Genomic DNA, 14,407 nt, shown 5'->3' on the forward strand with positions numbered 1-14,407 from the left:
ACGCTGATATATAGGTGAAAACAGATCCGATTACCCCAAGACTGGTAAAAAAGATTCCTTACCTCAGATCAGATGTTCTCCAAAAAGATTATTCCAATTCCTGATATTATATATTCCTGCCATTCCAAATATCGATCGCGTTTATTGATTCAGCGCTGGGTACTGTAAATATGTATTCCACGTTGTTTTCCGGCTCTGCAATCACTTCGATCCTTCAGATGGCTTGCCGGAAAAGTAAAATGAGGAAACTGACACGTACACGCATGTGGCTGCAGACATGCAGCTCTGTTTATAGTCCATTTTTGGTGTCTGTAAGCGGCAGCGTTGCATGCTTATGTTATGACAGCTGGGCACATGCGCAGTCGGCGCGCATATCCATGGGGGTATCTGCGTGGTCACAAAATCTGGCAGGCACACGGACACCCGTGCTAAACTCGCGCAGTTAAGGGTGCAATTACCACCGCGCAATACATTCTTTGTGAATTCGCCCCACAGAGTTTAGTCAGATACTTACCGCTGTAGAGTGGCTCAGTTTGTCAAAACGAAACTTCAAGTTGGATCTGGGAGAGCTTTTATTTCTCAGTTCTTTAAGCAAAAAGGAAAGACAACAGACAATAAAAAACATCAGTTTGTGTTTTAATTATACATTTTTTCTTTCTTCTCTCTCTTTTTGGTGGGTGTAGGGCACACCACATGTCTTATTCATTATTCCCTTCCCTGCCTTGCTACCCCACACCCAAGAGTAAATCTATTTTACTTTAATTAAATTGATAAATTTAAAGCTAATTGATTGGTGTGACATGATACAGGGTAATACTTCTGATTGGCTTGTTTAATTTGCACGTAACACCCCTAGCAAAACGGCAAGGCGTACCTATGTCGTCGTCCCCCGTCCGTGCCTAAATAACACTTCAGAATACCAAATCCACAGCAAGACATGGCAAACCCATTTCCCACAATATGGGACCTTTAAAGTCACAGTTACATTATTGTACTGCCTAACATTCTCATTAAACCGTTCACTACCACACTACAGAAGGTTAACCCTTTCACTACCACACTACAGATGGTTAACCTTCTTTTTTTTATCCACTTTTTCTCCTACTATTTTTCTTGTATTTTCCTCCCATCCCAATTTAGTCGTTGTGCCAATTCCCCCCTCCCCTTCCTGGTCGTTGCGTGCATTTGACCCCTACTTGCCGGTCTAGGGAGCCCTGAAGTCAATCACATGCTTCCTCCGATACATAGGAGACAGCCAGCAGCCTCTTTTCACCTGGCAGCGAGGACTCATTGGGTGAGTGTAACGCGTGGGAGGGCACACTAGCTCACCCAGATCCCTTCCTCGCTGTGCAGGCGCCCTGACCGACCTGTAGGAGTCGCTGTTTACAACGACCAGATTACCACCCAGCGGCTTCCCTCCCGCTGACACCGCCAATTGTGTCAGTATGACGACCGGCCAAGCCGGAGGCACCGCTGACAGCTGGATTCGATACCAGTGTCTCTGCGGTGGTAGACAGATGCTTAGTCCGCTGCGCTACCCGGCCACCTAGATGGTTAACCTTCTAGAGTGTGGTAGTGAAAGGGTTAACCTTCTGTAGTGTGGTAGTGAAAGGGTTAACCTTCTGTAGTGTGGTAGTGAAAGGGTTAACCTGCTGTAGTGGGGTAGTAGTAGTAGTTTTATTCAGTCATCATCTCACACAATACAATATGCACAATAATTTTACAATAATTGATTTGACAGTGACTGAAAAGGTAGACTGAAGCATAATGCTTATACATGCCTGTCCTATATTCTTAAAGTAAAACTAGTATTCTAAAAGAAATAACAAAAAAATTAAGTATTATTCACATTTGTAGTTTTCAAAAATAGCTTTACAAACCATTTTCTTAAAAACCAAAAGCGAATGACTCATTCTTAACTTTATACCAGCATTGTTCCACAAGTTAACCCCAATAATAGAAATACACCTCCTTTTAATCCCTTTCTTAGCTTTTTGAACAGTACATTTACAAATATCTCTCAAATCATATTTTCTTTCATGTATTGAAAAGAACCATTGCACCCCGTCCGGGAGTAACTTTGCTTTAGCTCTGTACATTATTTGCATAATTTTATAATAAACCAAATCATTAAATTTCATAACATGAGACTTTATAAACAATGGATTTGTGTGGTCATAGTAACCAGCCTTGAAAAGGTTCAGAATGGCCCGCTTTTGCAGTAAGACTATCGGATTTACAGTCTTTTTAAATGTCGACCCCCATACTTCCACACAGTAAGATATGTAAGGAAGTATAAGTGAGCAGTAAATGAGGTACAAGGCTTTATAGTTTAATATATCCATACATTTATACAATATTACTACTGACTTAGATTATTTCCCCTTGAATATAGTTAACATGTTGTTTCCATGTTAATTTCTGATCAATAACTACCCCTAGACATTTTTAATCAGAAACCCTTTCTATTTTTACATCACATATTTTTTACTCGATATCCCCCTCTATTTCTTTTTGATGACCAAAAACCATAAATGTAGTTTTCTTAATATTGAGAGACAATTTATTAACATCAAACCAAGTTTTGAGAATTTCAAGTTATCTTTCAATATCAAGTTCCTTTAAATTACTTGCTAAGCAATATACATTTGTATCGTCTGCAAAAATAACAAACTTTACTTTGCAACATTACACATATCATTAATATAAAGTATAAAACGTTTTGGACCTATCCCAGATCCCTGGGGTACTCCACAGGTGACCTTCCTAAATCCTGACACAGTGTCATTAATTTGCACACATTGCTGTCTGTTTTCCAAGTAGCTCTTCAGCCAAGAGTTAGCTATACTTTGTATCCCATACTTCTCCAATTTTCTCACTAATATGCTGTGATCTATTGTATCAAAAGCCTTCTGTAGGTCAATATAAATATCAATAGAACACTTGTCATTTTCAATTGCTTTTGTTATTTCTTCTACCATCTCCATCACTGCATGTAGTAGTTCTATTTTCCCTAAACCCATACTGGTGTTCACTCAATATTTTGTAGTGAAAGGGTTAATGAGAATGTTATAGTTGTTACTGAGGATATTGACGATATTTCTAATGATGTGTTATGTTTTGTTTTCACATTCAGTGCCATGCCTCTGCACACTGCACTGTAGCACTTTATGGCACCTATCTCGTTTAATCTTTTAATCAGTGAATCAAGTGAAGTTTTTACTGAATTAGACTAGGTTTTTATTGAAATGGATTAGTTTGCTATTGAATCAATTCACTGTTTTTATTGACCGTTTTTATTGAATGATTCGTTTTACTGGATTTTTATTGAATCAGTTTGTATGTCTGTCATGAGGATCAGTATTTATTTATTTAGTATATATCTAGTATCAAATGGCTATAACTGAGACCTGAGTACTATATCTCGTGCTTCCATGTCAATGGAAAAATTACAATAAACATAACTTTGACTGACTGTGTTCTGTATGTGGTGTGTGACATTGAGGACCGCATTGGGAAAGAGAATCTTTAATACCTGAATGTGTTATCCTAAGGTGTTGTTCGTAGTTTAATGTTGTTTTTAATTCTTTCCTCAATGCAGAACTAAACTAATATAAACCTTTGCTTTAAATATTTAAAGGGATGTTTTTAAAGTCAGGCTTAAACACCTGTGGGACTGCGGCACATGATGACAGGGGTCTGACCTTCCACTGCCAGGGAGGAGGAGGTGTAGCCTGGGGGAGGAAGAGCAGCTGCCTGGAAGCTCTGTAGAGGAAGAAGAGAGAGAGAGAGAGAGAGAGAGAGAGAGAGAGAGAGAGAGAGAGAGAGAGAGAGAGAGAGAGAGAGAGAGAGAGAGAGAGAGAGAGAGAGAGAGAGGGGAAGAAAGCGAGCAATGGAGGAAATGAGGAAATTGATGGAGAGGTACAGAGTGATGGGAGAGAAAGAGATGGAGAGATAGACAAAGAGAGAGAGAGTGATCGGGAGAGAGAGTGATGGGAGAAAGAGATAGAGAGTGAGATGGAAGGATAAAGAGAGAACCTTTATTCAGTGACAGGTAAATTACTGTATGTTGCTATTATACTCTGTGTGGTGTCCTGTTAGAACTGCTACCTCATTGTATGTGCAGATAACCAAAGTCTATGCAACACTGGCAAATAGAGTGATTCTGATTGTGATCTGATCGAGCCCAAAAGGGGGATTACAAGAGATAAAAGCCACAGGTCTGACTGACTCAAACCCGGCAGCTCAGGCCAAGGTCTAATGATGGGGTCAGAGAATGAACTCACAGTGTCTAGGTCTTCAGCTAGATCCATCTCTCCTGTCAGAGCCGTGAAGCTACCGGTGCTGGATGTGGAGCGGGAGATCTTACTGCTTTCTCTCGGCTTCACATGGAGCCTACAGATGGAGGCGCACATGGAAAGAGAAGGTGAGATGATTTTTACATTAAAAATATGCTTGAATTAAAAGCAAAAGCAAAAATGAAAACAAAAAAAGAATCATACAAATCATACAATCATACAAAATTGGACACATGCACTCATATGTTCCTTTCCCATTAGACATAGTACACCTGAATAAATAATAATGTAACAACATGTGCACAAATACAAACACACACAAATATAGTACACACACACACACACACACACACACACACACACACACACACACACACACACACACACACACACACACACACACACACACACACACACACACACACACACACACACACACACACACACACACACACACACACACACACACACACACACACACACACACACACACACACACACACACACACACACACACACACACACACACACACACACACACACACACACACACACACACACACACACACACACACACACACACACACACACACACACACACACACACACACACACACACACACACACACACACACACACACACACACACACACACACACACACACACACACACACACACACACACACACACACACACACACACACACACACACACACACACACACACACACACACACACACACACACACACACACACACACACACACACACACACACACACACACACACACACACACACACACACACACACACACACACACACACACACACACACACACACACACACACACACACACACACACACACACACACACACACACACACACACACACACACACACACACACACACACACACACACACACACACACACACACACACACACACACACACACACACACACACACACACACACACACACACACACACACACACACACACACACACACACACACACACACACACACACACACACACACACACACACACACACACACACACACACACACACACACACACACACACACACACACACACACACACACACACACACACACACACACACACACACACACACACACACACACACACACACACACACACACACACACACACACACACACCGGTCCTTGTTGTGGCAGGCTTCTGGAGAGCCAGGATTGGATGGCGTGTCTGACCTCACTTCCTGTGGTAGATGACCACAGTCGAAGCTTCTCTGTTCACTGAGAAGACTGAGGAAGTCACAAAATAACAATCGCCTTTATTTACCATGAAGTACAACTACCAACGATAGTACATGCAGCAACCACTGAAACTGAAACTGAAAATTAATAAAAGTTGTTCGCTTATTATTTCATGACCTTTCCTGATTTTATGAGGATAAATGAGTAAACATAAAATGAACATGATGATGTGTTTTCAATGTCCTGTACACACTCTGTACGCCAGGCTGTGACCCCAGACTGTATAAAACATATATTATACATACATTGTTTTAATTGTTTAGGATGATATTGATGTGACTATTAAATGCAAATGTATAATCTTAAAAAATCTTCCCTCTGCTTTAGGGCCCTAATCTAACATACCATACCTGCAGTGCCAGAACCACTCATAGTTCACATGGGGGAGGGGAGACAGATAATTTCCTGGAAATGGGGATGTACATATGACCCACTTTGCAAGAACTCTTGATATTTCTTGCAACATGTGGGCGGGGCCATATGGTTCCTGCAACACGGGGAGGGGAGGGGGCATAATACCCACATTGCAAGAACTCAGATATATGGTTCCCGCAAGGATATTGGTAGTTTACACAACATAGGGGAGAAGCAAACATATAAAAGCTTGTATAGCAGCAAAGATCAGCATAGAATGTTACTGAGATTTTATGGTGATTTATATATTTTTCTATAGTCACATAATAGGTATTCTGGATGTATAATGATGGGTGGGGGTAATGTTTTATTTAACAAGTTATTTAGGTAGTCAACAAAGAAACATAAAGCACCTGAAACATACACGTGGGTAACAGTTTTGATTATGATTATTTTCTGGAGGTTTAAACTGCTGGGGTCAAAATTACCCCAAGGATAAGGGGTGTAAAGTAAATTTGAGGATAACAGGAGGGCTAAATGAACCTGATTTTCCATAATTATTCATGTTTTAACAAGATTTACAAACAAGATATTGTATAATATACTGATCACAATTGTGCATTGGCTGTTGTATCAATATTGTTATTTTATTTATAAATGTTTGCCTTTCTATCTTTTCTCCCATCCCCTATTTAGTCATTATGTCAATTCTAGTCATTGTGCTCCCTACGACCAGGACTCATACCCCACCGGCTTCCCACCCGCAAACACTGCCAATTGTGCTCATAGGGACAACTGACCAAGCTGAAGGTACCAGCGATGTTGGTAAACAGGAGACCTGTGTATAGTTTGTGGCCAGTTGTCCTACCTGCGCTGACTGTGTTTGTCCGTCTGGCTGTCCACACTCAGCAGACGAGGGAAGAGTCCTGAGCGCCGCTTCACTGGAGACTTCACATTACTGGTAGATGTCTGAGGATGGAGGACATGAGAAGATGAGAACATGAAAGGATGAGAGGACATGAGAAGATGAGAGGACATGAGAAGATGAGAGGACATGAGAAGATGAGAGGACATGAGAAGATGAGGACATGAGAAGATGAGAGGACATGAGAAGGTGAGAGGACATGAGAAGATGAGAGGACATGAGAAGATGAGGACATGAGAAGATGAGGACATGAGAAGATGAGAGGACATGAGAAGATGAGAGGACATGAGAAGATGAGAGGACATGAGAAGATGAGGACATGAGAAGATGAGAGGACATGAGAAGATGAGAGGACATGAGAAGATGAGAGGACATGAGAAGATGAGGACATGAGAAGATGAGAGGACATGAGAAGATGAGGACATGAGAAGATGAGGACATGAGAAGATGAGAACATGAGAAGATGAGAGGACATGAGAAGATGAGGACATGAGAAGATGAGAGGACATGAGAAGATGAGAGGACATGAGAAGATGAGGACATGAGAAGATGAGAGGACATGAGAAGATGAGGACATGAGAAGATGAGAGGACATGAGAAGATGAGAGGACATGAGAAGATGAGGACATGAGAAGATGAGAGGACATGAGAAGATGAGAGGACATGAGAAGATGAGGACATGAGAAGATGAGAGGACATGAGAAGATGAGGACATGAGAAGATGAGAGGACATGAGAAGATGAGGACATGAGAAGATGAGGACATGAGAAGATGAGGACATGAGAAGATGAGAGGACATGAGAAGATGAGGACATGAGAAGATGAGAGGACATGAGAAGATGAGGACATGAGAAGATGAGGACATGAGAAGATGAGGACATGAGAAGATGAGGACATGAAAGGATGAGAGGACATGAGAAGATGAGAGGACATGAGAAGATGAGGACATGAGAAGATGAGAGGACATGAAAATATGAGAGGACATGAGAAGATGAGGACATGAGAAGATGAGGACATGAGAAGATGAGGACATGAGAAGATGAGAGGACATGAGAAGATGAGAGGACATGAGAAGATGAGAAGACATGAGAAGATGAGAGGATGAGAAGATGAGAACATGAGAAGATGAGAGGACATGAGAAGATGAGAGGACATGAAAATATGAGGAGACATGAGAAGATGAGGACATGAAAATATGAGAGGACATGAGAAGATGAGAGGACATGAGAGAACATGAGCAGATGCAAAGACAAAGACATTAAAAATGGAAGGAACGATGGAAAGATTTTAGGTTACCATCATCTCAAGACACATGGTGTCATACAGTAGATGCAAAGTACTTTCGTATGGATTGAACCGATGCTACACAGAGTGCCATGCTTGTGAGAGGCCACTAAGGGCAAAGTGGCAAAAATGATTGACATTGTCTACCCCTCCCCCCCATTAAATATCGTATGTTCTGTCTGGACTGAGCCTGTGGGCTCCACTACTCTCCTCAGAACTGTCTGTCTGGACTGAGCCTGTGGGCTCCACTACTCACCTCAGAACTGATGTGAGCCAGACCTCCTCCACTCAGACTGGTGGGCAGACCACCTCCTCCTTTAGCCATTGCTTCCATGGAGATACTCCGTCCTCGCATCGCCCTCTGAGAGACAGACAGAGAGAGGGACAGAGAGAGAGAGAGAGAGAGAGGGATGGAAAGAGAGGGAGAGAGACAGAGAGGGGGAGAGAGAGAGGGATGGAAAGAGAGGGAGAGAGACAGAGAGACAAAGAGGGGGAGAGAGAGAGACAGAAAGATGAGAATAAGAAAAAAAAGAAATGATGAGACCGTAGCCTTTTATGGATCTCGCAGCATACTGACCAGAAGAGTTCATACTGGGGAATTTCATTGTGTTTCATGCATCGCTGTTGGGAGGGTTTCCTCTTGTTCAGCCCATCTCGGGAGCTTGCTAAAGAAGTGATATTTTTTCATGAAAAAATTCCATATTGCAGGTTTAATGTTCATTTGGGCCCATCCCTCTACCTTAATGGACTCCAACAGTCCTCCGTGGGCGTGACCGTTTTCTGCTCGCTCCTCCTCTGGACCTGCCCCAAATCCCAGCATACTCTGGGTGTGCCTGTGCAGTTCGTCATGGAGACCGTCCAGCAGGGCGGCCCGCGTCCGCTCCTACACACATATAAATACCCACATATAAGTACCCTAAAAAAACACGTTTTTAATGTCTATCCGCAGATCATCAGGCATTTAAGGACATTTCCTGGGCACAGGAAACATCGTCTCCACCACCACGCTGCCATGCTACTCACTACAGTGGAGAAACCTTGCCAGCTGCTTGATCTCTACCCAACAGGCCCACAATCACACACACACACACATCGTACACTGACATTACATCATACATCCACACATACTGTACCTATATTTATATTTACATTTACATTTAGTCATTTAGCTGACGCTTTTATCCAAAGCGACTTAGAAGTTCTGTACGACAAGTCAGCAGGAAGGGTACAACTCTTTCAGCTGAGTAACAATGTTCATCAAACAATGTTGAAACTTGGGTGCTGCAGTGTTGAGTGCATAGTAGTAGAGACATAATTAGTATAGTAGGTAGTAAGATAGGCAAGGAAGATCTATTATACTTTTATAATAGATCTATGTATATACTATTACATGCATGTAGAATACACAGGGGGGAAAGGTGATACTATCATTATGTTGAAGTGATAGTATTTCTGATTTCTAATATAATATGATTTACTAGGTAACTTTGATTTGATTTGATGTCCTGGGACCTACTTGCCTGCATCCAGCCTCGAGAATCTCTGTCAACAGCGCCCTCTTCTGCCCTTTTTTAAAAAAAAAATGAATTTTTATTCAGGTGATTCATGGAATTAATTCCTAGAAATATAGGAATATGAAAAGAAAAAGGGCAGAAGTGATTGACAGTGACTCAGAGGGCTTGATCTAGGCTAGAGTATTACTCCTACAAGAAGCAATTTTGCCTGTTTGGAATTATTGATTGATTGAAATGGCAGATGGCGACAGCGGATCCTCGGGGAGAGAAGATATAATTTTAGACTGTTGACTTCTCCTGAAGTCCTTTAGCATGTGTTAAGAATAAGTCAATGCTTTAGAAGAGGAAAAGCGAACTACTGTACTGCACTCAGACCAACCTCCAGTCGGGCGAAGCGCTCGCTCTTGTAGCAGGCCGTCTCAGCGTTGATGAGCTTTGTGAGCAGAAACTCTCTGAACTCCAGACCATCCATCTAGAACATCCAGGAACCATTCACACTAAATCACATATACATCTGACCCAAAACCCAGGTCCCCCCTCATACCCACCCAGTACCCTCTCAGACCCCCTCATACCCACCCAGTACCCTCTCAGATCCCCTCATACCCACCCAGTACCCTCTCAGATCCCCTCATACCCACCCAGTACCCTCTCAGACCCCCTCATACCCACCCAGTACTCTCTCAGATCCCCTCATACCCACCCAGTACCCTCCCAGATCCCCTCATACCCACCCAGTACCCTCTCAGACCCCCTCATACCCACCCAGTACCCTCCCAGATCCCCTCATACCCACCCAGTACCCTCTCAGACCCCCTCATACCCACCCTGTACCCTCTCAGATCCCCTCATACCCACCCAGTACCCTCTCAGATCCCCTCATACCCACCCAGTACCCTCCCGGATCCCCTCATACCCACCCAGTACCCTCTCAGATCCCCTCATACCCACCCAGTACCCTCCCGGATCCCCTCATACCCACCCAGTACCCTCCCGGATCCCCTCATACCCATACTATAATTGGTGTATCTTCTTGTCTGACTCTGGAGAAGAGTCGGAAAGCACATTTCCCCATAAAGGGTGCGAACCATGATTTGTGAATTTTTGGGGGGTCTCTAAAATACTTTTTGCCATGCATTTCTCATTTTTCTGTAATTTTCTGTATCGTCATCATCGTGTATAATAATAAAATTAGGCTATTTTGATGTATGATTAATGATTTGCCGTAATAGATGCATGCTATTCTTGCGATTACCATTCGGAGCGTGGCGGCGCTGCAGCCTGCAGGCACGCACAAATCAAACAGTGGTGGGCGTCACTGCAGCCAATGTATTGTCACAGCCAATGGGGAAAGCAAATAAATGTAGCCTATTAGGGTCTTCAAATATGATGTCTGGGGGGCGCGTTTTCTAGTGCTCGAAGCAAGCTCAGTGACTCGTCAGTCGAGAAAATAATGCTTGGAACTAAGTCAGGAGTCTGAGAGATAATCACGAGATACTGTAGACAGTGTTGGATCTATCTAACTAAATGGATACTTTTTTATCATGTAAAGTGCAAGCCCAGACGGCCGGACCACAAAACAACAACAAGTGAGTCTATTACAATGTGTTCTGTAGTTACTGAAACTGATTGAATATATGACAAGATTCAAGAGGTTTATTTGTCACATACATACACAAGGCCTACAGTATGTCGAGTACAGAAAGCGTCACAGAAAAGTCCTCCCTGCGAGGCAAGCGCAGCGCACTGGTTAGCATGTTCATTTAACCCTCTCCTCCAGTTATGAACAGCCACATAACAAACCTCAACAGCCCACCCACCCACCCCAAACTCTTGTAAGTGTAATTTCTCACCTTCCTGAAGATGGCTGGGTTTGGGAGAGGAGGGCCAAACGATGGTACATCCTCTCGAGCCGTGACAGACACCTGTCAATCACACCAGTCATCAATATTTCCCGGGTGTGTGCTCTAAGCAGGTCAAAAGGCATCACAAAGCTTCAACATGTGTAACACAATATGCACGTTGCTCCATACGAAATACATGGATATGATGAAAGAACAAAGAATGCACACTCATCCAATCAGGCACATTTGCCGAACTAATGAACAAAATACAAAATACAAAATACAATAAAGTCTGCATACTGAGGAACTCCCTTTCTATCTCAATTTAAAAAGGGAATCAGTGTCAAGGACATTTTCAAGGGCTCAGAGGAAATATGCCTCTGAAAGAGATATGTAATTGAAAAATGTAATGCAGCTGCTAATTTTTTTTTTTTTAAATGGAAGAGTAGTGTACAACAGAATCATAATACATTAATGTGACTTTATTTTGTGTTGTTGTTGTGGTTGTGGTGGTTGTTGTTGTTGTTGTTGTTGTTGTTGTTGTTGTTGAAGGATGTAGTATTGTTAGGTAAATGGAATATACTGTATGTATGGTCTACAAAATGTTAAACATGTGTTGTGTTATGTTCATAATAACTAATAAGGTGATCCTTTCAGGTGGACGTTTTTTGGGGGAATTTCTCCCTCTTTTTACAATTTTACAGTTTCACTGGAATTCTGTTGCTAGGGGAACAGTGTATTTCCTGTCAGTTATTGCATTAGCAAAACCTTGTGACAGGAAACAAACTTGGGTCCTTTTAGAATGTTAATGTTGTCACAATTGAAACCGTCTGTAGCTTTCGGTGACCAGAAGCCACGTCATCATTAGAATGTTCAGTTATCAAAATTGTAATCAAACTGGTATGATCGCACACCTGTAAAAACATAATTTGGGGGTGATAAGATAAGATAAGATATTCCTTTATTGATCCCCTTGGGAAAATTCAAGTATCATAGCAGCATGGGGGAGTGGGGAGGGGAGGTACAGGTAGTACAAAAAACTGTGTAAACAATATAACAAATCAATATAATTAACTCTGGACATGTGCATATGGGCAACAAGGTGCGGGATGAGGGTATGTATGCCATCTCAGTTATATTTGCCCTACAATAAATAGTTACAATATATAATCTAATAATCCAATAATCTAAATCTAATCTAATATATAATCTAAAAAAACTAAATGCTAAAATGCTAAATATATACAATATATAATCTAATAATCCAATAATCTAAATCTAATATATAATCTAAAAATGCTAAATGCTAAAATGCTAAATGCTAAATATATGATCTGATGAAGTATACAGTATTCACATAAGGTGCGGTATGCATAAGGTAGTATATTGTCCTTTTAGGTGGGAGTCAGCTACTATGTTCCTAGTAGTTGGATGTCTGGCAGCAGTCCCTGCCCACTGTTGTGGAGCCTGATGGCCGCTTGTATGAAGGAAGGTCTATTCAGTGCAGTGTGCCCAGGCCTGGCTGTGTATAACCTACTTTGTAGGTGGTATTCTCGGAGCAGGGCTTCTCCACCTGCACCAGAATGAAGGCGTGGAGGAAGTTGGATGCGATCATGTCCGGCACGAAGGGCGTGGCCTCCTCCTGGAACACCACCCCGACTATGTCATTTCCTATGTGTCTCTTCCTCTGGAGCTGGGGAGAAGGTAGGACTGTGTGAGATAGGAACTGCTCCCTCTAGCTTTCATCTCTTTGAGAGCAGCTTAGTGGAGAAATGTTACTGCATATTGTGTTGTGTGTCTCCTTCTGTGTAGGACAACTTGTTGGAGACATGTGTATTGTATATTGTATTGTGTGTCTCCTTCTGTGTAGGACAGCTTGGTGGAGACATGTTATAGTGTGTTGTGTATAGGGCTGGGTGTTGGAATTCGACACACATTTATGTTATCAATCAAATTGCTTCAATACTATCGAAAAATGCTGTGGTATCGAAATTAGGCATCAAATGACAGTCATTTGATACCAAATTTACATACTTATGTAGTTAATCTCATCAGGGTCAGCGAGCCAATAAGCATGTTTGTTCCAAGATATAACATTTCTTCTGTTCAACCACAATCCAAAATCATACAGCAAAATCATGCGGCACACATGACTCAGCAAAGTAAGGTATATTGAAAAAAAGTGGTATTGAACATTTCAAATGACACCCAGCCTAGTTGTGTACCTGTTGTGTGTCCCCCTCTATGTAGGGCAACTTGGTAGAGACATGGAACATGATTTCCAGGTCTCGGTGGATGGTGTAGACAGACCGGGACCCTGTCTGACCGTGGGACACATCCAAACCCCCCCGAAACCTATCGGACATGGAGGGATGAAGAGGAGGTTGATGATGAGAATGTAGACAACTGGAGGGTGGCAGTTCTACGCCCGGTGGTCACTGTGTCTAACATGTTAAAACACTGTATACCATGGAGAGGAGATGTAAACACCCTTTGTATCCTGTATCCTGTCTGCGTGTATGCCTTCTACAACAGAACTTCGTTTCCGCGTTCGAGTTTTGCGCTCTGATTGGCCAGGTCATGTGACATGTGCGCCAATCGTGGGACAGCAAGTTCTGCACCTATTTCTGGGTCTATCAGCCTGCAAACTACCTGGCGTTCTATCGCCATGCTCTAAGACAAACTCTAACCTTCTTCGAAAGAGCGCCTAAGCTTAACCAGTGTAGAAACTTGCGGTCCCACGATTGGGCGTACATGTCACATGACCAGAAATGACCTGGCCAATCAGAGACGCGGAAACAAAGTTTTGTTGTAGAAGGCATTCAGGCATCCTGTCATCCCAGCTGTTTGTCATCTGTCATCACTCCCAGCTGTTAATCATGATT

General features: G+C 42.4%; 1 protein-coding gene across 1 annotated transcript in view; it reads right to left on the minus strand.

Annotated features, from left to right (window-relative positions):
* Window positions 1-395: 395 nt before the first annotated feature.
* The window catches only part of LOC311233518 (rap1 GTPase-activating protein 2-like), a gene marked incomplete at its 3' end in the record, with an annotated part of 221,692 nt that continues 207,680 nt past the window's right edge, over window positions 396-14,407 (minus strand). The window contains exons 13-24 of the mRNA XM_084320484.1: window positions 13,748-13,877; window positions 13,060-13,215; window positions 11,532-11,603; window positions 10,058-10,144; window positions 8,904-9,047; window positions 8,421-8,525; window positions 6,824-6,915; window positions 5,482-5,589; window positions 4,287-4,395; window positions 3,669-3,765; window positions 515-585; window positions 396-404 (exon numbers count right to left, since the gene is read on the minus strand). Of these exons, the coding sequence (XP_084176610.1) occupies window positions 396-404; window positions 515-585; window positions 3,669-3,765; window positions 4,287-4,395; window positions 5,482-5,589; window positions 6,824-6,915; window positions 8,421-8,525; window positions 8,904-9,047; window positions 10,058-10,144; window positions 11,532-11,603; window positions 13,060-13,215; window positions 13,748-13,877 (1,180 nt within the window). The remainder of the gene's footprint in view (window positions 405-514; window positions 586-3,668; window positions 3,766-4,286; window positions 4,396-5,481; window positions 5,590-6,823; window positions 6,916-8,420; window positions 8,526-8,903; window positions 9,048-10,057; window positions 10,145-11,531; window positions 11,604-13,059; window positions 13,216-13,747; window positions 13,878-14,407) is intronic.

Source organism: Notolepis coatsorum (genome assembly GCF_963971535.1).
Source record: "Notolepis coatsorum genome assembly, chromosome: 8".
NCBI classification, from domain to species: domain Eukaryota; kingdom Metazoa; phylum Chordata; class Actinopteri; order Aulopiformes; family Paralepididae; genus Notolepis; species Notolepis coatsorum.